General features: G+C 40.5%; 1 protein-coding gene across 3 annotated transcripts; it reads right to left on the bottom strand.

The window, feature by feature from the left end:
- Positions 1-740: 740 nt before the first annotated feature.
- On the bottom strand, positions 741-20603 carry LOC116784242 (transmembrane protein 68-like). Of its 3 annotated transcripts, none has more exons than XM_032682650.1 (7): positions 20509-20603; positions 16245-16575; positions 13723-13887; positions 7191-7384; positions 4978-5038; positions 3023-3162; positions 741-1095 (listed from the first exon to the last, which is right to left on the bottom strand). In XM_032682650.1, the coding sequence occupies exons 2-7, from the start codon at positions 16570-16572 to the stop codon at positions 991-993; spliced, it is 993 nt and encodes a 330-aa protein (XP_032538541.1). In that variant the 5' UTR covers positions 16573-16575; positions 20509-20603; the 3' UTR covers positions 741-990. The 3 variants fall into 3 exon arrangements, 2 of the variants coding, with proteins under 2 accessions (XP_032538541.1, XP_032538533.1); XM_032682642.1 differs by lacking the exon at positions 20509-20603 and adding an exon at positions 20172-20344; XR_004356007.1 differs by lacking the exons at positions 741-1095; positions 3023-3162; positions 20509-20603 and adding exons at positions 5371-5568; positions 20172-20350.
- Positions 20604-24091: the final 3488 nt, after the last annotated feature.

Here is a 24091-nt window from a genome sequence, read left to right as displayed (position 1 = left end):
TAAATACCTGTTTGAAGAATACGTATGTTTAACACTTTACCCACATACTAGATCTAAAGGCTATTTGGGAATGTCTACCCTGTTTTTCAAAAGAACTTCTATTTTTAAAGAGTGTTGTAATCATTTTTTCTTCCCTTCAAAATAAACCTTTGTGAGCTCATCTTACAAAACAGTACTCTCATTTCCACTTCTTGACATTTAAATGCTTGGCTCATTCTTTCAAAAGAGAATTTGTAGATTAAATGAGAAATATACTGGACAAGTCTCTAGTGAACAGCAGATATCCAATATGGCTTGGCTTGAAACAGCAGCTGTGTTGCAGGGTTCTCATTCACTGCATTGGAGTGGTTTCTGTAACAGACTTCCTTGGATCACTGCAGTTCTCTAATCAATTTTGACTCCTCCAAATTCCTTCTGAGCTCACCCAGTAAAACCAAACACTTTCCAGCACAGGTTTTGCAGTCATTGCTAGAGGTTCTGCAGGCCAAAGGTTGACTGTATTCCACCAGCGTTAGAGTAACAACCTACAGAGAGTTTTCCTACATGTGGCCTGAAAAACCTACTTACAGTAATGAGGATAAAAACAGTAAGACTCCATCTCCGGGTGAGGAGGTGGGAGAGATGTCAACACACCAAAAAAAGGACAGACCATGTACACAAAGGCTTTCAGTGTCATTTTGGAAAAGAAAAAACAAAACCGACAACCAAAAAAACAAACCAAAAAACAATGAACCAGACACTTTCAAGGTAGGAATGCATTTATCAAAAATTAAACTTTGCTCCGTTATGAATGATTTGAAGTTTGGGTTCCTGAGCCTGATACTGGACAGGGAAAAGGGCAAGGGCAAGTGACTTCTACCTTAAATTATACAGCAGTATCTTTAGGACAGTATTTAAAACCTATTATTAGAAGAATTAATAATTTGCAAATGTGACTTTAAGAATATTATAACTAAAGAGTAGTTTATAGTAGTTTAAGTTCAGGAGACCTTAATCATCTTTCTTATGTGTTTGAAATCGTTCCATTAAAGCCCTAAATATATTTCCTGGTATTTTCTGATGTTTTTCTATTAGAGCTTGGACTGCTGCTTTTGTCTGTAGGGAAAGAGAAAAGGTTTTGATCAGATTACATCATCTTTATGTAGCTCACACATTAGCACAATTTCTAGGCTCTTCATCCTTTCAAACGCCACAGAACTACTGCAAGTACAAAATACAATTTTTCCATATTTAAGCCCACAAGATGGGATTGCAGCTACACTGCCATGGAACAGACCAACAAACTAGTACCTTTTTTTTCCTGTAGCTGAGTTCACAAACTCTATTAGTGATATGCAAAAATAAAATGACAGAGTAAACCGCCCAGGTTTGCATCAGTAACACTCTTGCAGTGTCCATGAATTTTCCTTCTACACACACTCAGAAGCAGCACTGGAAACACCATTGTGTCTTAGCACATTTGACCTGTACAAAGCAATGATCCCTGCATCCAAGTGCCCAAAAGGAACCAGCCCTGTAAATGACACTTAGGTCACTTAGCTGCATGTGACAGCAGCCTTCACTTTCACTCAAAACCCAACCGGGCCAAGGAGTTCAGAGCAGCCATTCTTATTACATAAAAGCTCTACAGGGAACATTCAAAGCAGGGCACTGTGCAAAAGTTGTGGTGAGGACACACTGTAGCCTTCCTATTCTGCCTAGAGAAGCACAGACTAGAGAATTCTTTAAGCCAGAGGCAGAACAGAGAATTATTTGCTTTTGTAAAACAATGGTCAGCAAGGGCAGATGATTGTTGGTAAAAGCTCCCACTGTTCATATGAAGCATGTGATCAGCTGTTAAGTCCTGGAGAAGGACTTTATAGATCTGGTCCTAAGTGTTTCCAAAGATCTAAAATTTGTATTAGGTAAAAAAAAGTGAGCTTAATTTTTTTCTATATAAAATTGAAAAATGCATACTGTGCCATAGCATGATACATGAGATACAACTTTAAAATCACTCTAATTAGGATTCTAGGGAATTCACATTCTAGGGGCCTTAGCCAGCAGAATTTGCATTTAAGTCAGAAGCAAGTGAGGGTTGGCACAAATTAAGATGCCAATGCATGTTTGAAAGCCATTGAAATACACATTCTCTCCTGAAAGCCAACAATTCTGAAGTCCTGTCAGATTGAATCCCCAAAAGAAACAACCAATTTTCCATAACCAGGGCTTAAGATAATGCAGATAAACAATTTAAGATAAACATTTAAGCCATTTTGCAGAGATCTAATCAGAGGGTAAACAGATGAGGAGAGACAACTAAACTGACACCTGCATAGTCAAGAAGTCTCCTTCTCTCAAGTGAAGTTTTCAGAATGTTCTGAGTGACCATCTGTGGAGCTTTCAAAAATGGCTATTTTCAGCCCCCTCCATCTCACTGCTCCACCACTTAACTGGTTTATGTCTTGCACTGTGAAATCTATTAATAAACTGAACAATCCTCTCTACAAAGCACCTAAATCTGAACATTTAAAACTTAATTTGTTGAGTGAGAAACTAGAGGAAATAGAAACACACTAAACACTAATAAGTGAAATTATTTCACTTATTTTTTTTTATTGCATGAAATTCCAACAGCTTGTGAACTCAGATTTGCTACGTTTGAAAGGCTTCATCAGTATCTTTCTGAAAAGACTAAGAAGCAGAACACTTCCTCCAGGATGAAGTGCTTCTCTGTTTATCAACTCAGAGCTGTCTTATCTGACTGAACTTCTTCAGTCTTTAAAGCAAGTTGTTTCTCAAAGCAAATAGAGGCTGTAATAAACTTTAGAAGACCTAGAACAGCTGCAAGTTGTAGTAATAAAAATATAGTATTTAAGGCCATTCAGACTTAAACAAGTCCAAAACTAACCATCATTCCATCAATTTTTATAACTGGCTCCTAGGCAGAAATCACTTGAAAAATCTATTGCAGTTTTTTTTAAAAGAACATTCAATATTTAAAACAAAACAAATATCTATATCTATCTATATCATATCTTACCTTTGCAGCTAGTTCATCAGCAGTCATATTTGGTTCATATGGAATGGGTTCTCCGATAAATGTACGTAGCTTGACTGGAAACCCACCATACAGGGGAACTAATGGCAATCTAATACGTTCATATAGTGACCTAAATATTTCTAATGTGAAAAAATTTTAGGGGAAAGCAAGAGAAAGAATGGTAGGAGCAGGGAGAATGGATTAGAGAGAGAGAGAGAGAGAGAGAGAGAGAGAGATATTGAGATTATTCTGTAAAGTTTTTTTTCCCCATATGTCTCAACATTGAAACTGTAATCGAGCCCCCAAACCAGACTCTTTAAAACAATGTGTCATCTCAATTGTTGTTCTACCCTTGACTTTCATTTTCCAAAAGCTGCATTAATGCTAACATCAGACTTGTTTTCTATCCTAACTTGGTGTGGAATCTTTCCTCCAAAGAGTAGCTGAAACAAGAAGGAAGAAGAGGAGAAAAATTCAATAGCTGCCTGTCTGGAGAGGACAGGAATGCTACGCAAACCAGGTTACAGGTTCAGCTCATTTTACAGGTTAGTTAAGTGCTTTAGTATTGGAAGACTGCACTGGTCAGTCCCACTGTGGTCTAGAGAATCAGAAATAGCCTTATCTGCCTAAAGGTCAGCCATACTAACACACTGAATTGCTCTTTCAGATCACACACTGGTTGCAGTTAAACAATATAAAAAGAGAGAAAAAACAGGTATTTCAATCAGCTCTAAGAGGACACATGATCTTTGCCACATGCCACCTTTTAAGCATTTATCCCAAATGTACCCAGAAGACATTCTTTGAATAATGCTCGCTAATATTATCTTCCTCATTTGCAGACAAGAAATTCTATTAACTGGTGTGTTGGCATAAGAAAATCCTTACCAATCAAGATGTGGAATTATCTGTACACAACCTATAAAAACAAGTATTCAAAAACTACTAAAACTGGAGTAACACCTCCAGTGATCAAGAGAGTTCAATTCCTCTAACAATTCTGCTGTAGTATGCAAGGAGCATGAATGATTTTGGCTTAAATTTCTTCTGTTTGGGATGATTCTCCTGAACACAGCAACAATTAATTGCTGTTTATTTTTGTACATGACAAATGTGTGAATTATTCTGAGCATCTGCATGTGATGCCTTGGCTTTCTCCATGCAATATTTAGTTCTTAATTAGAAGGGGAGAGAAACAGAACTGTGTTGCTCCTGTAATCCTCTAATGAAAGTGATGATACCATACTTGTGGCAGAACATGTGGTGTGGAAGAGACTGTTCAGGCCCCTTCTGCTAGATAGTAAGTTGAAGAGCTTAAAAAAAAAAGGGAGTTTAACACTAGAAAATGAGCAGAGATGTGGACATCTAATCATCCCAGAGCTGGATGCTTCAGACACAGACCCATCTATTCCTTTCTGTCCGGAAGTCCGACAGAGATGAGGAAAAAGAGCTGGCAAATGCAAGTTTTTGTAAGGAACTACAGGTCTAGTGCAGAATAGTAAAGCAATTACAGATTAAATAATAGTCCAAATCACTCAAAATTTAAGCACAGGTAAAGGTGTAAGTACAGAGCTTTAGGAGAACATTTAAAGGAATCGTGTCAGCTGCAAACCTGTTTGCTTTGCTTCTTAACAGATAGAAGAAAACCTAGGGTTGGCCTAGTAGATATAAGCAGAGAAAAAAGCGCTGTAAATCTTCCTGCCTTTTTCTGGCTCCTTTTTCCTTTCTTCTACTGCTTCTGTAAAGGAACACTTACATGGAAAGTAATTTAGATGAGCCAATACCACGTCTAATGCTGATATTAAAACCTAATAACATCTCTGAACTCTAACAGAGAGCAAACCTCAAGAAACAAGGCTGTGTTAAATCTGAAATTTATATGAGAACTATTTTTACAGAGATAGGCTAAACACATACGCAAAAAGAAACTACAAGAAAAATAGAAAATATCTTACTTATTCCTCCTAATGTCCTAAAGCTTTCTCGAACGTTTTGCGTAAACATAGGAATGATGGGCTAGGAGGGAAAAAAAATAATTAAGAATTTAATGAAGATAGCTCTAACTGAAAATCTTCTACCTCACTTAAACACAACAAGCAAATTAATTTCAGAAGACTGACTCAGACAAGGACATATAGAGAGCAAAACAAGTATTCTTAATTTCTTCTGTGACTTTCTGCCATGAGGTTTCAAACTGGAGAATACTACAAGATTTCAAGGAGTCACTGTTTCACCAAGTCCATTTTCTCAAAGCAGTCCAGAATTTCAGAACCTATGGAGCATTTAGGAGTCCCTCCCCCACCTAGCAGTGTTTGCACAGTTGTGACTTAAGTGTTTAAACCTCTTACCTAATTTGTAGTTATGCTCAAAGGGAAGAATTCACAGGATTAGGACACTAAACTTGTCTGATTCGTCTCTGCTACGCTGATGGTATTGCTTCACACATGATGTGTCATACATGTCCATGATTTATTTCTGCTGATGAATACTTGGAATGGTGTTGAACATTTCAAGTTTTTATTGCTGTTTTTGTTTACTGCAAACAGCTGTCAAGATTTACAAGAACCGTGAGGGGGGCAACTACTATATGAAGTTTTTCACTATCATTTTATGGCATGTACCCACTGTACATAGCATCATCAGAAATACAGAACTCTTCATGGGATTTTCATACACTCAGATTCTTATAAACTTTTTAAAAACAAGCATGGAGATGAGCTAGTACATGAAACTTTTCGGAAAGGTATCACATTGGGGTTTTTTTGGGGGAAAAAAAGTCTGTAAATAATACGATGCAGTTACAGAGAGTAAAAGGAAGTGCAGTTGCATAACCTGAATGGTTACAAACTTTTTTATTCTAGAAAAATCTTACTTGGAACATTTTACTTTTGACATAGAAGTAGAGATTTTTGTATGCACCAAGTTAGCTTATATGACAAAAATTCTGGCAAACAAACTGCTGAAATGAGACAATTTCTAGGAGTTGAAGGTTCTGATTTTAGACACATTTTTCTGATGTTTCAGACACATTTTTCTTTCCATGAGGAGTTCTGCTTACAATTCAAGGTGACTTAAAGTTCATTTTTAATCTAAATAAAGATATTTTTTCCACTTTCAGCCTGCCTCCGACACTATTCCTTTTTCACTGCATCTCTCAGTTGGTTTTTTTGGGGGGAGTGATGAAGCTACAACACCCTTTTGAGTGCATAAAAGGAACCGAACACATTCAATAAAATAAATGTAATGAGTAAAACCATAGTTGAATCTCAGGTATGACCTTTCACATGCTATTACAATACATTAGTAAAATATAAACCTGCTGAAAATACCCTGTTTAAGCAGTGTTATTTTTCTGGTGAGAAAAGTGACATACACTTGAGTCTTAAAAGTATTCTATTTCTGCATAAAATCCACAAATTTAACTAGTCTCTCTTTGACAGTACCTAAACATAAAGCTTTTGGTGTGAGACTTACTTTTAAATTGGGTATATGCAGAGCTACAGACATATGCACATACCTTTCAAGTACAAATATAGAATGAGAGGGACTCTGAAATTATTATTAAAATACTTACAATTCAAATATATCACACACTGTTGTGCCTTTCCAGTTGGTCCCCTATGAATAATTATCTGCCTGCTGACCAAGCACAGTGCTGTACGTTACAACTGCAGGGACAGTTCACACCAGTGAATTCCTGCTGCTCCTCCTGTATGCCCTGGATTTTACTACTGTAAAATGCCAATACAGTGCATAGTGCCAGTGAGTCTACACTCTACTGGGTCACAGCATACTTCAGTGAAAGGAGCAACAGAAATGTTGATGTAGGGTTGCTTCCCAACCATTCTGGTCAGGGGTTAAGCCATCACAGTCCTGACCAGTTATGTGTAAAACAGCAGACTCGTGTAACAGAAATCATCCTGTATTTCATCCCTCATTCTTTTAAACTCTGTATTTCCTGACCACACTATTTTTGGCTGACTCTAAAGCCTTCTTATCTATCAAAAGCAACAAAAAGAGTACTGAAGTGTAATTATGAGAGCAAGTAGACCATACTCATGACAGTCAATGTAACAGCAAATATATGATAATCAAAGCAGTTTTCCCTGGAAGAAAGTACCAATAAGTTAGCATTCTCTGCTTCTCTTCCATGACCTGTCATACTTACCACTTTTGCATCAATGGCCACCTGAGCAAAGCCTTTCCGATCACTCCACAAAATAGTGTACATCTCATCACTGAAGAGTGCTTCCCGAACTCCACCTGGGGCAATGGCTAACAGGTGGCCCTCCTTCAGAGTACTGACACAAGCTTCTCTTGGTCCAGGTATAACTCCATGGACATCAAGTAATATCTTAAAACCTGTAGGGTAAGACAATATTAATTCAGGAAACGTTCATACATATTACCATTGAGTACAGATTCCTAACACAGAACACTATGGCTAAAACTTATTTGTCTAACAAGCTGCAGCCCCAAGTCTCCAAGAGGGACTGAAGCATTAAGTTGTACTTATAGATTTTAGTCTGCAAAGTTGATGATTTAGGGTTTCAGAGGCTTTTTGTCATAGTAAAGTGAGGTGATACCTCACTGTCAGGACTAAACTGAAAAAAATTGGCACTGCAACATCTTTCAGGTGTCCCTTCAAAGGAGTTAAGTTGGCTCCAGGGCACTGGCTCCTTGCTCAAGCTCTACTGTTCAAATGTAGCACAGTCCAAATAAAATACAGCAAGAAGCAATACCAACAAATGGTTGTGATTTTTTCGTTTCATGAACTTTGGCAAAGCCCAGTTGTGCACAAGGAGAATGATTCATTTTCTTTGTCATTCTCTGCATTACAGATCACTGCAGCACTTGACTCCCTGGTTCAGTCTGTGAGTACCTGTGAGTACCTTTCATACAAAGATCTGGCAAGCCTGAATTGGGTATATTCATCTTCTGTTAATATTATAACTGATTTTTTTAACCTAAGGTTACATAAACTCCTCCTATCATCTTGAATTTGAAACGTCATACTGACCCCACTCTCCAAGAAACAGCAGAACATCAAAAATTTGCTTACAAGCATCAAATGGGAGCATACCTGATGAATTTAGGTATGTCCTTTAAGATTAAAGGACATAACTAGCATTAACCTCTGTTTGCAGGAAATCAGTCCTGTTAACTGGTTCAATAAATTTCAAATTTATACAGTATTTTTGAGTACTACATACCAAAATGGGAACTTTGGATGACTGAGCAGCATGGGAAACATTATTTCTTTTACTGGAAGCTTCCCACTGAGGCAAACAACCTTATCAGCCACAGACAAGGAAACAGAACTGATCTAATCCAGTTTGCCTCTCAATAACAAATTAATAGCTGTTACTATGAACACACATTTGTTACATACACTCACATGCTGAAGAAGTGTTAGAAATACAGTTAGGAAGACAGATCTGTCTTCCCTTACAGCTCGCATAAACTAAGGGCTTGAGAAGAAAAGCATAAGGCAACATATCATTAGTTTATTCTTAACTAAAGTCTGATCTCTAACTAGTCTTTGTTGTTGGTGTGAGTATAATTACCCCTGATTCATCTCTATACACAATCATGATCTATCCACAAACATGACAACAGAACAAACACAAGCTGCACTACACCTGTCACATATTTTGCTGTGCCCGTCTCGCACACTGCTGGTGACATTCACAATCTTCATCTAGTAGCATTTGCACAGAGGACACCTGAAATACAGTTATCCTAAAGTAAATTCATTTCTTTCAGGTGCTTTGTTTGTGGGATCTTCAACAGCTGGCTTTTATGATGTTTTGTATTCCCAAACTAATTAAAGCTCTCTGGAAAGTAGTTGATGGTAAGAAGCTGCCTGTCTCTAAGTCCTTCCTATCAGTGAGCTCAGGAGATAGACAAAACCTTTGAAGGGTTGGCTGAGCAGGAAAAGAGACTCCAATTTTCTTTTCTTCATTGGATAGAGAGGGTGGGTGGGAAGGTGCATGTGACAGAACAACATCATGAGTCTGTTTAGTTCGTGGGTCAATTAAAAAAAGAACAGAATATAGACAGAATAGAGGCAAAAACTTGTACTACAGAAAAGTTGTTGGGGGGAGGTTTCAAGTCTCCACAAAATTTCTCAGATGTATTTCCCCCTTGGCTTTCAGTATAAACTTTATATTCTGAGCTGTACTTCATAACCTAGGCAGCAGAACATACATTACTATCAATGTCTCTGCTCCAGTAGCAAGGAAGAAGAACCTGTCTCCCTCAGAGCAGCAGAGAGACAGAAGTTAGTGCAGTGGCCCTGAAGGGACAGCCAGGCTACCTGTGCCCAAGGCAAAGGTCATCATGAAGGCAGAAAAAACACTGGGGTAGTACCTGGCTGTTGCATGTAAGTGACCAAGAATCTATTTTTCCATTTTAAACAACAAAACAACTCTCAAAATTATCTAAACACAATTTTTCAGCTTTTCAGAGCATGAAGGGATGCTAATTCTTTGGGATAGCAAGAAATCCAAAATTAATTTTATTCCACAGTTTAACTTGGACTCTGCCCTTTGGCCCAACATACTCTTTCTTTATTTTCTACAATATTGTGTCTGCATCAATGTTTGAAAACCCTTTGGATAGTACCCAGTAATGCCTTTAACACTGCTATCAATATGTGCACCACACACTTTTCTCTAACTTAGCCCAAGTGACTGTAACATCAGGGCTTCTCAGTTGCCTGGTAGCAAGATGGCAAGTATGTCATCTTTTTTCCACGGTTGTTGGCCTTTAGGATCACAGACAGAGAGGAATCATTTAGATCATTGAATCCAACCTTCCGCAATTGTAGGTAACCACATGTTTATATCTGCAGAGTACCTAGTCCACAAGACACATATACAAGGTGTTGCAAAGTAACAGATGAGGAGCCACAGCCCCTTTCCTCTGGGACATTACAGGAGAGGGGCTGCCTTAGTGCCCCAAAAGAGAAGGCGACCTTTTAAACAGGGGTTCCTAGATGACTCTAGGAACCAAATACAGCCCATACTATAGGGGAGGGTGATGGAGAAGAACACAAGTGAAATCTTAGCCCTCACTGTATTCTTGGGGAAAAGACCTTCTCTTAGCTCAACCTTAGAAAAATTAATGTATTCCTGAGCATTACACGGCTAAGAATCCAAAAGAACCAGAAACCTGGAATATTGTTTTGGGTTTTTTCCCTGTGGCTAACCTCCAGTTATTAAAAGAAAAAGTAAAAAAAGAAGCCACATGACCATATTTCATATCCTTCTCCCACAAAATACAAGTAACAAAAGCATACTTAATACCGACACGGAATAAACTGAAACAATCAAATAATTTCCTTTTGCAACAATGTGAAAGAAAGACACATTACAGAATCACGGAAGGTAATGTTCAGTAGGAATCTCCAGAGGTCTTCTATTAGGTTAGAAACCCTTCCATAAATTATCAAGCCATATCTTTCAAGGCTAAGGAGTAGGGAAAGGCATGTTTGACGCACTGCAGGCTCATGAATCCTTTAAGAGGCACAGCAACATTTTACAAACACACTCCAGTTAATTCAGGACAGCAGTGCCCCATGCAGAGGATGCCATGAGTCTGCTCCCTGGCAACTGCATACTGGCATGGACCGGAGATTCAGAGTCATGGGACAAGCCACTCCTGACAGCTATTCGTAGTAGATTTAATAATCATAAAACAAGAAGAATCATTAAATTATCTAATCCAAGTGTGTCTAACAGAACCCCCAAATCACCACCCCATTTCCCCTGCACTGAGCATAATAACTTTTGGTTAAAACATCTTCTGAAAAGGTGTCCACTTTAATCTGAAGATTTAATCAAGATTAGACAGCCTTAATACTAGGACAAAATTATGCAATCTCTTTCCTCTGATTCACAAGAGAAGCAGCATCTACCTTGCCAGTCACAGATTACTGTGCAGATTTTTAAACAATTCAGAACATTTTCTGGGCTCTTTGGGCTTGTCTTCCTTGAATAGCCTTAATTCCTTCACAGAAACAGAGAATTATGTAGATTGGAAGGAAGCTCTGGAGGTCATCTTGTACAACCTCCCACACAAAGCGGGTTCAACTAGATCAGGCTGCTCAGGGCCTCACCCAGTAGAGTTTTGAAAGTCTCCAGGGATGCAGATTCCCCAACTTGACTAAGCAATCTGTTCGGGTGTCTGATCACTCTAATGGTAAAGTACCTTTCCACATGTCTAATCAAAATTTCCTGTGTTGCAACTGGTCTGTCTTGCTTCTCATTCTACCACTGTGCACCTGTCAGAAGAGTCTGACTCCCTCTTCTCTGCACCCTCCCGTTAGGTTGTTGAAGACAGCAACAATATCTTCCCCCACCCTGATCTGGTACAGATCAAACAAATCCAGTTCTCTCAGCCCCTCTGCATACGCTGTGTGCTTCAGCTCTCCATCATCCACTGAACACACTCCAGTGTGTCAGTGTGTCCTATACTGAGGAGTCCAAAACTGGACACCATACTGGGAGATGCACTTGCACAGGTGCCAAGCCAAGGGAAAAAACCTCTTCACTCAACCTGGTGGCTACAGTCATGCTAAAAAAAGCTCAGTGTGCAGTTCATCTTCTTTGCTGCAAGCACACGCTCCTGACTCACACCCAACTTGTGGTCCACTAAAGGCCAAAGTCCTTTCCTGCAGAGACACCTTTTATCCAGGGTACTGCTGCGTGGAATTGTTCTATCCCAAATGCACAACTTTACATTTGCTTTTGCTGACTTTCATGAGGTTTCTACCCGTTCATTTCTATGAAGTCTCTCTGAACACAAGCTCTCATCATCATCATGGCTGGGCTTCGTGAATGAAGATTTGGGAAGGGCTCTACCCACGTTTTTTAGTGGCTAAAAAGGCCAATACGAGATAGACATGTCCAGTTGCAAAAGGCACAGTAGAAAGACTCCTTGGATGGTGTATTCTGCAAGGCACGATTCTTTCTGTGTTGTCTTTTCTCCTCAAGGGTGATCCTGCGTGCATTCTCAAAAGCATCCATAGCTTTTGAGAGGCTTGGAGGCCAGAGTAGACCAGTTATGGTGATCAATATGGCCAAGGCTGAGATGTTGTTTCAGGGAGTCCTTGTATCTTCTCTTTGGGGCTCCTCTCTTGCGGCAGCCGGTGGCAAGTTCACCATAAAGCAAGATCTTAGGGAGGCAGTGGTCCTTCATCCTGGAGACGTGTCCTGCCCAGCGCAGCTGTGTTCTCAGCAACATGGCCTCAATACTTGTGACTGCTGCTTGTTCTAGAACAGATGTATTGGTCACATAATCTGACCAGTGGATGTTTAGAATTGTACACAAGCTCTAACCTCCAGTATATCAACAGCTCCTCTAGTTTGGTATCATCAGTGAATTTGATGTGCATCCTCCAACCCTTCATCCAGGGGTACAATAAAAACACTAAGCAACAGTGATCCCAGTATCAATCCCTCAGGAATGCCTGTAGAAACCAGCTGTTAGCTAGATGTTGTACTGCTGAACTCAGTTCTTCAAGATCAGCCATTCAGTCAGATGTCTTGCAATGCTACTAAATGATATTTGGGGGAATCACACTTAGAACCTTATTTCAAGGCAGAAATGGAGAAAATCAACATAATCTACCATCTGATAAACAACTGTGCATAAGTATTAATAGATACAATATGGAGCCAAGTCTGCGTTATGAAATAGGCTGTACTGGTGAGTTGTATACAAAAGACTGGATAACCAACTCACAAATCTGAATCTGTTGGCAAAAGCAGTTGTAGAGGCAAAGCCATGCTGCAATCAGGATGAAAGTGTTGGTTTCAGGGACTAAGGCTGAAGGAAGATACTAGTATCTTGTGGACTGAAAAATAAAACTATTGACAAAACAATAGTTTTTTGAGTCGTTTCCACTAAAAGCATGAATACACTACAGAACACTCCTTGTAATTAATTTTGTGAATTGACAAGTTTTTAGTCACAAACTGAACTTGGGAAAAGAACTGGGTACTACTGCATTTCACACACACAAAAAACCAAACCCCTCACATAATTAATTTCACCCATCAGCAGTGTATTTCAGTAGGTTGTCCAGTCAAAATATTGCCCTAAAGATATTTCTCATTTTCCTCATGCTTCACCTCATGTGTCACCATGAACATGTTGGACACTTCGACAGCTTTCCTCTTTTTGAGATTCTACTCAAAACAGTCTTCCTGGGGACAGATTCCCCTGCTCACCATACTCAACTGGGTGGGATAAGAAAATACATTGTCTCTCCAGACTAGTATTTTTAACTTTAAGGGCATTGATTCCAAACAGTTTAATTGTTAATCAGGTTACACCACTCATTCTGACTATATTAATAAAAAAGAAACATCTTATTGAAGTCTTTGCTAATGATTAATAGAGACAACTGTTTCTCCTATGATCTCCTTCTATTTATTTCTAAACATCCTAGAATCATTGGAAGGTGTTACCCAGAGAGGAGTATGACCCATCCTTGCATGGGCTAGTCTTGGAAACTCATTCTTGGTTGTAAAGAACATGTGAGAGGCAGCTCTACTTCAACACTTTCACTGAATTTGTCTGAATGTCTGTTCTAAAAGCTGTGTTCCTGTGATACAAATTTTTATTACTTACACCATTAAAAAATTAAAGGAAGAGTTCCAAAACTGCTTGTTTATAATGAAGTATGTTACCTGGTAATCTAAAGACGAAATGATCAGCTACTACACAGCAGCGTCTCTTCATTGTCACGTGAAGTCTAGCCACGAAATAGATATAATCAACAGGAGTAGCTCCATGATAAAACACAACAAGCCCTGGTCCTTCAGGAATATTTTTGACACCATGAAGCTCATAACCTGTTAAAAGTGTAACAGATGTCAAAGTTTGATATCAATCTATCCTAAAGAAACTAACTTATAGCAAGCTGAAACCTATAGGTATTGAGAAGTGGTAAGAGCAAAGTGACCTTCGCACTAGTCAAGAGGCAACTTGCACCATTTACAGGAAATACAAGTTACTCCACAGAAATTAAAAGTTTCATTTAAGGTAGAAGTGCCACACTTAAAGAAAGAACTAAAAAATAAATTAAAACATCCAGTCTCACTGTCTTGAACTATACCATTTTTCCTTATTTTTTCAGTTCACTGTTTTCAAGGCTGCAAAGTCCTCTGAATCAATCATTCAAGAGAAATCACAACAAGGGCTGAAGTGGTAAAACAACTATTTCAAGCTATTATTAACCTTTTGAAGTTCATTGCCACCAGTGACTGTTAAAGAAGATTTGACATGACAGCATCCATTTACATGTCTCCTTTTACTCCAGGGTATGAAGCTTATCTTTGCTATTTGTATCCAAGTTATACCTGCTCCAGTTTTCCATCACTAAGCACTAAAAGCTAGTTGGGGCATTATATGCTTAGCTGAAAAATACATAAACACAATAAGTTTCTTACTGAACTTACATTTCTATTTAACAGTGCAGAATATGTTTAGTTAATACAAAATATCAAAATGCATCAGTATAGAACATATTCAGTTAATATCCAGTAGTACTGTTACAGTATCTTGTTTGTGGTTTTTGTAAAATAAATAAACAAAAGAAAACCAAAACCAAAAAAAACCCCAACCAAACCCTGTCACTTCTTACAAAGTTAACTAGGTTTGCAATTCCTATTCATTAATTTATTTTTAATTCTGAAGATACTCTTGACTCTTCTCCCTCTGTTTTACTTTGTATACATGTGGAGCTGCAGCATATTGCAAGTGTATCATCTGTACCACCCCAAGTGACCACTAACTGTGCTCCATGCCAGCCAATCATACATACAGCACTGCCACAATAAACGTAAAGTTACAGGTACCATGTACCCATTCGGGGCATTGGTTTTGGGCTTTTAGGTTGTGGGGTTGTTTTTTTGTTTGGTTTTTTTAATAATGCTGTGAGATTTGAGGATTAAAAGCTCTTCCTGTGATATACTGGTTAATCAAGTGGGGAAAAAATAATTGCAAAACATTTCATTCTTTAGGAAGAGAAGTGTATAGATAACAAGGAAGCAGCTGGCAGGGTAGAAAAAAGTCACAGCTGCCATTGAGGGACCGGGTAAGAATCTTTTCCGTGCAAATAAAAAGTTGGACCTTACAAAAAGAAAAAGTTACTAAGGTTTAAAAGAGCCAAGGCCTTAAAAAAAAATCATTTTCTTATGAAAAAAAGTAAATAGCTTTTTATTGTGAAGTGAGCATTTTAAGCTCTTTGATGTAGCTGTTGATTTTGATGTAGTGTACTTTCCTAGATTTGAAAGTTACATCTTAGGCTTACAAAGCCTATCTGATACAGCTGCTGCACCATCTGGTTATCAATGCCTTGAAAACCTGCTTCCCTTTGACTAGAGAACAAATAGAGATGATTTTCAAGAAGGATTTGTTCTTTATGTAAATTGCTCTTAAGCATCTCTTTCTCCTTCAGCTGCATCTAGACTGAATAGCTCCGAAAGAGGCTTATGATTTCCTTAGATAGAAAAGCCAAATCATTTATTAAGTCTGTCTTTATAGAGAAATAGTAGTAGAAGGACAAGGAACAGGGCCCTTAGTTTTGACATTCTAGTAGAGAAAGTAGTTGTCCAAAATACAGAGACAGAAAGAAAATAAAAAAGTAGAGTTCTGTAACAGGTTCTAAAGTTAATTTCAAGAAGCAACTAGTGAATGAATTGACACTTAGCATTCCTCTTAGCCCTCACTTGGCACTTTATGTAAAAAACTGTTTAAGTGCAATTAAATTATGCTAATATGTGCTGACATACTAGCTATCAAGGAACTGGCATTTAACTTCCAGTCTTCATATACTGATTATGAAATAATACAGACAATTGATCTAATTTTTAACATAACGGACATTTCAGGTCTTCTTCAAATGAGAAAATCCAGGGGTTGTTATAAAACATATTAGAAAAAAAAAAGGCAATTAAAAATAGCCTATATATTTAACCAGAAGAAAGATCTCATTTGTAGCAGCAAAGGAATAAATGCATAAGGTAAAAATTTTACAATACAAAGAAAGTCTCAATGACTTTTTTTTCTCTCAAGCACCACTGGCAGTCATTGAAAAAAAAAACTAGCATGCAATAGCAACAACAATCAGGTATATAATGATAATCTTGAAAGGTAAATGAGGAATAAGAGCTTCAGCAGGTTTTAATGAAAATCAGATCTTGCTTACCATGCCATATTCTTCCGTGTCCATCCCATAGGGTAGCCAACATTTCTCTTGCACCAATCCAAACATCATGAGAATAAGCTTCCTTTAGTTCATTCTTCCTTTTATAAATGTGAAGAAGGAGAATGGAAATGTAGAAGAGGGCAACAATAACTCCTGGAAGTATAAAAACTACTGCAAGTGGAAAAAGCACCCATACAAGGTAGAATGCATAACTCAGATAATCTCCAATATGCTCCACGCCAGTCCATTCTTGCAGAATGTAAGTCAGGCAAGTTAAGTAGGACATAGGTATCGGTCCTGCAATACAGGATTCATTTCCACCTGTCATTTCCTGTTCAAGTTTAAAAAAAAAAAAAAAAGTAGATGAATAAATCTTCTAAAAAGATAGACCTGTCTTTATTTATATATGTATTTCATATACGCACATATGCATTTTATTCACATACCACTTACCCCACACCCCAGCAGCACCTACTAGAAACATTACAGTTCATGCAGCTAAACTTTCACTTGATCTTTATAGTCCTTTTCTTTTGTGTACTTGAAATGCTGACAATTCTAATTTAGAAAGACAGTGTAACAGCTTAATCTCAGGCTAAGATTTTATCTCATTGAAAACTGTTCAACTTACACAGATTCAGAGCATTTATATCGTTACCAACACCAATTAATACTGTATTTTCGATTTTCAGAAAGCTGTATTGATTAGTCTAATTTATTGTTATAGTAAAACGAAACCTTCTCCCAAGTGTTAACTACAACAAGAAACAGCACAATCTCAAATCCAATGCTGTGAAAAAGAAACCCCAAACTTCCACAACCATACGATGACTTAGCAAGAAGATGGTCTCAAATAAGAAACTCTCAGACTTGGAGGGACCTTTAATTGTATCTGGAAGACCCAGAGCACACACAACACAGAGAGGCAGCAGGAAAGACACGGGGGGAAAAAAAGTCCTCTAAAAGTTTTAACTGCTCTGGCTTTACTCTGTCTGTGTATAAGAATTTCTCTTCTCCAGTGCCAGCTCCTAAGAAGTTCCTGGACTAGACCTCTCTGGGTTGGTATTTCAGGCTTTCTATAACTCTGGAGAAAGACTTTTCTTAGCTTTGTACGATTTAGGGGAAAAATTGCTATTCACTTCACCTTACAAATACAAGACAACCTGAATGCTTGGCTATTTTAGCTACAGTGCTTAATATCTTGAGAAACAAAAGTTAACCACCACTTTATTCTAGACTAGGATAAGACTTGACATTCTGCTAGTCAGGACCAAGAAGAAAGACACGTTGCAACTATAACACAGGATTGTAGGGAGAAACACATTAAGAACAATATTTCTGAAAGAATCTAAGCTCAAGGTTGTTGTGGTTTGGTTTTTTATTAGAATGTGACTTACAACATGTATGACTGCAGAGCTCTGATATTAAACTGACATATGTCAATCGTGCCTTTACTCTTGCTCTGTTTTTGCACGCAACAAATGACTGAAATTCAGAAAGTTTGTTGATACTATCAGAACCCCAATGACAACAAAAGTTATGAAGCAGATCAGTTTTACTCCACATTTGCTATGAGACGTTGAAACACGTACTATACCAGAACTCATCTCACTTATTTCCCCATCTCAGTTTTCCCTCACACTCTCACAGACCAAGGATGTCCCTTTTCCTTTGGATTTGAAATCGGCCTCCACCCACATTGCTCAAGATAACTCCTATTAATGAGAAGAAAGCTGATCTCATTGCAAGGATTTTGCTTCAGCAATCCATGCCTGTTCCACTAATTCAGGTTTATAATATTTTGCTCCTCATCATGTTCTTTGCTCCTCAGCATGACAATGCGACCAGCAGCTGATTTATCTTCAGCAGTGTATAAGCACATAGCATTAGTGACATGCATTCACAGATTTCATTCACTTGTGTTTGGGGGTTTGCATTAGCGGGAAAGGAAGGGAGAGAGTGAGCATGTGGGAGAGCAAGAGAAAGCTCCTTCTCATTCCTGTTGCCAGAGCTGAACTCCAGAACCTGTAAGGCAGCAAACACCCACAGCAAGTATAAGAAACACAACTTGTGAGACCAAGCAGGATTTAGGAGTAGCATTCAACACCACAATATTTATCAGATTGTTATGCCTGGACTTCTACAGTGGCTCCACCTACTACCTAGAGAACAATATGGAGCATGGGTTATGGCACAGAAACATTTTTTCAAAACTAAGAGGTGATTATGTAGCTTAAAAGATTACTTAAACTGTACTCTCCTACTTAACATTTTTTAATTGTTATGGCTTTCTCCAAACCCAAAATCCCCATCAAGTAAATTTAAAGTCCTGTCTACACATGTCAGGCTTGCAAAAATATTACATGGCCTTTTGCCTGTAATGTTCCATGCAATACCTCAAATGCAATCATCACAGTTTTAAAAGTTTACTTGCATATTTATGTGCTAACCTGGAACAGAAATTAAAATCTTACATCTTGTGTGCTACCAGCCAGAGAGGCGAGATCTAAAGTACTGCCTTCTCTTAGGGACAGTCAGCTCTACTCTGAACAGTGTTGTTTACTCATCTTAAAGGGAATCATAGAATAATTCACACTGGAAAGGCTCATTGAACAGCACTTGTCCAATCTCTTCTAAGGAGTTCAATTATGTTGCACAGTGCCATATCCAGTCCAGTTTGTATTATCTCCATGGATAGAGATTCCACAGCTTCTTTGGAACCTGGGCCCCTATCCAGTGCTTGAATACCTTCATGGTGAAAATGTTTCTCTTTATTCTAGTTAGAATTCCCCTTACTACACTCTGTGCCTGTTGCCTCCTGTCCCTTTGCTGCAAAGACTCTACTTCCCCCTCTCTACAACCACTCCTTAAGAGCAGGAGTAAGGTCCTTGCAATGTGGCTGCAATGGCAATGAAGAAGGGAAGGCAGATCATGATCAAAAAAACACAGGAGCTCCACACTGAACAAAGGTTCAACGTGGTTCTTACATGTTACTAACTGGTAACAACACTTTGGTCTGTTCCAACTGTACAGCTACCTACTCTATGACTGCACAAAGCAGTTAAAACTACAAGATAAAGCACACTGTCTTCTAGACACACCAGCAATGTCACTCTGATAAGGACCTCATCCAAGCAGAGACCACCCTGCCTTCCCTGTCAGAGGTTCTCTGACATCTGTCATCATCCAAATCTAAAAACTACAACGGGGTTCAGTACAACTAAGTGTACTACTAAGTCCCACTTTTAGACAAGCTACAGGCAGAATCTCCCTATAATATGAGTACATTCATATTTTAACTGACAGCACTGACACACTTGCTGTTGTGCAGTTCAAACTACATATTAAAAGTTCTAACTTCCTAATACAGCAGCTTACACACATTTCTACTAATTCAAAAGGATGCAGTCTCTCATTTGACTAACGACAGTACACACTGACTTATGCTTACTCTTAAGGCTTTACGCTGATGGTGAAGTGGAAACAAGGCTAACACACAACAATTCCTTCCACTGACTTCTGGCACATAACCCAGAAAAGTCCTTAACTAAACTACAACAGTGGTCTTCAGCTGCAGTCTGCACATCCTGGTTAACTGAGACCCTACTGATCACGCTAGAAGGAGCAATTATGGACAGCAACGCACACTGCTGTAAACCACGCACAGCACGATTCCAGCATGTACACGAAATGTCTAAGGGAAGCCTCTGGAGGACATTCCAGTATCTCCAAACAAGAAAGGCACTGCAAAGCAGGAGCTACGACGTGCCCCTGCCGACAGAAATACACGGCTGCGGAGAGCATTGCCACCAGAATCAGCAATACCACTACAAACATACACAAAAAAACCCCCAAACAAACCAACCCAACAAACAAAAACAAACAAACAAACAAAAAAGACGACCCTGATAATCCTGGTAATGGCACCTGCGACTGGAGAGATCCTAGAAGTCAGCGTGGTTTAGCCCTTGTTTTGGCACAAGAACCGGCCCGGCTCCCATGCCGGCGGGCCTATGTTGGTTCTGCAGGCGTGTGGGGGTTCTCGGGCCCCCTTTTCTGGCACGAAGGACGCGATCCCGGCCCGGCTGCCCCCGCGCAGCGCCCGCGGCCGCCCCGCTCCCGCAGCCCCCGTCCCGACGGGAATCAAAGCCAGGCCCTGAGCCTGGGGGTGACCAAGACCTCCGGGAGACACCCGCGGGGTGGCGGCGGGGCCAGGCCCGGGCCAGGCCGGGCCCCCGCATCGCGCCCGGCAGCGCCCGCTCACCTTCCCCTGGCGGAGGCGGCTCCGGCTCCGGCCCCGCGTCCCTGCCGGAGCCTGGTTTTACTTCTCCGCCCGCCGCCCCCGCGGGGGCCGGGTGCCCGCGGGGCGGCGGGACCGGGGCGGCTCCGGCGGCGGGGCGGGGGCGGGAGGGCGCCCAGCGAGCGGGGGCGCGAGGGCAGCGTGGGCAGCGGGGAACTCCGCGCCGCCGGGGGCGCGGGACCCGCCCGGACCCGCGACCCGCGCGCACCGCCCGACGCTTCCGCCGCGGCGCAAGCGGTGCGGGCGCCGCCAGGGGGCGCGCGCTCTCCGCGAGCGGGCGGGGCGGGAGGCGCCCCCTGGCGGAGCGGGCGCCAAGGGCGGGGCGCCCGGGATCCCGGGATCTCAGAATCCATTAGGCGGGAAAACAACTCCGAGATCTTCGCGGTCAACCCACGACTGAACCCCACCGTGTCAACTAGAACATGGCACTAAGTGCCACGTCCAGCCCTTCCTTAAACAGCTCCAGGGATGGTGACTCCACCAACTCCCCGGACAGCCCATTCCAATGCGTAATCCCCTGGCACATTTTAAGACTATGTCCTCTCGTCCTGTCACTGGTTGTCTGGTAGAAGAGACCGACCCCCATGCGGCTACAACCTCCTTTCAGACAGCTGTAGAGCCATAAGGTCCGCCCTGATCCTCCTCTTCTCCAGGCTGAACAACCCCAGCTCCCTCAGCCGCTCGGCTGCGGTGCTCACTGGAAAATGCTGGGTCCCACCCGTTCACCATGCTGCCTTCACCACCACTCACTTCCCAGCCAACCCTTCCCAGTACCTGCCAGCCTGGGGTGAGTGTAAGCCCCCTTCTCCACCCCGCCGGTGGTGCCAGAGCAGCAGCAACAGCAGCCATACCTGGTACCACTGCTGGAGGAGTACCCACTCATACTCACCACCGCAGGAGTACCCACTCATACCCACAGCTGCAGGAGTACCCACTCATACCCACAGCTGCAGGAGTACCCACTCATACCCGCAGCTGCAGGAGTACCCACTCATACCCGCAGCTGCAGGAGTACCCGCTCCTTCCCACTGCAGGCAGTCAGTGTTCTGGACAGCTTGCAGTTCAAACATGGCATTCACGGAGCTGTTAAGGTACTCCTGACTGGCCAGCAGACTTGGATGTGATCCCTGGATTTATATATAAAGAAAAAATAAAAATCAGTCAAAGAAATAAGCAGTGTTCCAGTGGCGCCAGGTGCAGCTCCAAACACAGAGGTTGATGTAGCTTCCCTACCTTCTGGGACGACATGTAACTCCACCATGGCTGCTTCCTCAACCTTAGCAGAGGTGAACTGGCCAGAACTGGCTGTGAGCTCTTTCAGATCTGTGCTTCCCGTTCTTTTCCAACTGGCTGTCTTCTACATTCACATCATCTGCCTGTTAAACGTCTGCGGCTGCTCAGCTGTGCATTTGTATAAGTCTATTTGCCCTGTCACTCAATTAATTGGTCACAGCACCAACCCTGCCAGAGTTCAAGAAGTGTTTGGACAACACTATCAGGCACATGGTCTGACTCCTGGGGCTGTCGTGCAGGGCCAGGAGTTGGGGCTTGATGATGCCTGTGGTTCTCTTCCAACTCAGGATAGTCTACGATTCTATGATTTTATTATTTTTCCAGTGTTACCAGTAGGATATTTTTCCCCAATGGAAAAGCATGTAGTTTGAGCTGGATAAACCTTATATGCAAAAAGTTATGAAAACAGGATTTTCCTGCATTTTTCACTGGGCAAACTATACCCAAAAAGAGTCATAAATGCTAATTTCATTTTGAGGCAGGCACAGGTCATTTGCATTTGCTGTTTTTAATTTCTTTTTTGTTGTATGATGGAGAGGCTAAAAATAAGGGTAGCAGGGGAGTGGTTTGATTTGCAATTACAATTCTATTTGTATGGCAAGCCCTAGTTTCTATAATATCAGTTTCTAGTTCTAATTTCTATAATGTTGTGCTAAAAATAGTAAAAATTTAGAGAGATCCACTAAAATAGTATAGTAGCTGCTTATTATTAGAGCAGTATTACAGTGTTTCTGGAAAAAATTGATTAAAATTTTTTATTAGAAAAATCACATATACATCATTCAAAGTCACTCCTCTTTCTCAATAATAATTTTGTGTATTGTATTGAGATCCCAGAAAATACCCTTCAGACAACTGTGACAGAAGACAATTAATAGAAATTAATTTTTACTTCCGCTCATTTCAGATAAGCTGCAGATAACATAGTGATGCTGCTGTAAGATGATTTACTCGCCAAGTAAAAACTTGAACTTTGTTAGCAAAATGTTAACAGCTGTCTAAATAGGAGAGATACAGGCAGGAGTCTCCTCTTTCAAAGATAATCAGTGCTCTGATTACGTATCTCCTATCCAAGGCTTGTGCTCTGTACTGTGGCAACACAGCCCCTCGCATCATGGAATTTGAAAGGTTTTGCTAATTCAGATTATTGAAGTGTTTAACTGGTTAGAGAATCAGAATTGTTTAGATTGGAAAAGACATTTTAGATCATTGAGTCCAATCATTAACCCAACTGAGCCCACCACTGAAGCATGTCTCCAGGTGCCACACTTAAAAATCTTTTAAACAAGTCCAGGGATGGTGGCTCTACCACTTCCCTGGGCAGCCTGTTTCAATGCTTGATGACCCTTTCAGTGAAGAAATTTTTAGTAATATCCAATCTAAACCTCCCCCGGCACAACTTGAGGCTATTCCTTCTTGTCCTGTCACTTGTTACTTGCGAGTAGAGACTGACCCTCACCTGGCTCCAACGTCCTTTGAGGAAGTTGTGGATCCCCTTTGAGCCACCTTTCCACCAGGCTAAACAACCCTACCTCCTTCAGATGCTCCTCATAAGGCTTGTGCTCCAGACTCTTTACCAGCTTCATTGCCCCTCTTTGGACACATTCCATGATGACATTAATGTGCTCGAAAAATAAGGTTGTCAGAGAATGATTCTGTCTAGTCCTTCTGCAGTTTCTGCAATATGAAGACTGCTTTCAGATTCTCAGCTCTGAGGCATCATTACTCTTAATTCCTCTTGCTTCTTCATCTGTGTCCATTTTAGTATTCCATAGCCTTTTCCTTTTTCTCCCTTGACTTAAGCTCATGCTTTGAATTTTAGCTTGTATCATTGGAGTGTGCTGTGTAATACAACTTCATGGTTTGAATTCCTGTTCCTGTTCAGGTGTATCAGTCTGCATCTTGGTTTGCTTTAGTTTATCACTTCCTGTGCATGTCAAGTCTCTGCTGGGAGAAAAATCTTTCTGCCTGTATACTGCAATTATAGTTAAGGTGTTCAAATAAAAATACCTATACCTTAGGAGAGATTTGAGATTTTTTTCAGGACAGGATTCTTGTCTTTTTGCTCCAGGGAAATAACTCACCTGTCTATCCTGCTCCCTTCTCCAGATGTGCAAAAAATATTTGTGGAGAAGCAGCATGGGAAGAATTTAATCTAATCCAAACAGTAGATTTAACTTTCTAGTGAAAAATGGGTAAACGGTGTATATAGTTCCTTAGATACTATGTAACTTTTTAGGATGTTGAGGGAAAG

The sequence above is a fragment of the Chiroxiphia lanceolata genome, chromosome 1, assembly GCF_009829145.1.
Source record: "Chiroxiphia lanceolata isolate bChiLan1 chromosome 1, bChiLan1.pri, whole genome shotgun sequence".
In the NCBI taxonomy this organism is placed as follows: Eukaryota; Metazoa; Chordata; class Aves; order Passeriformes; family Pipridae; genus Chiroxiphia; species Chiroxiphia lanceolata.
This window is presented reverse-complemented; position numbering and strand designations above follow the sequence as displayed.

Excerpts from the sequence above, each read along its gene's own strand:
- LOC116784242 (XM_032682650.1), bottom strand. The coding sequence starts at position 16,572 with ATGACAGGTGGAAATGAATCCTGTATTGCAGGACCGATACCTATGTCC. Across the intron at positions 5,039-7,190 it reads TGGCCATTGATGCAAAAGTG|CCCATCATTCCTATGTTTAC; the intron begins GTAAGTATGACA and ends TTTCCCTCCTAG. Across the intron at positions 3,163-4,977 it reads TAGGACATTAGGAGGAATAA|AAATATTTAGGTCACTATAT; the intron begins GTAAGATATTTT and ends TTTTCACATTAG.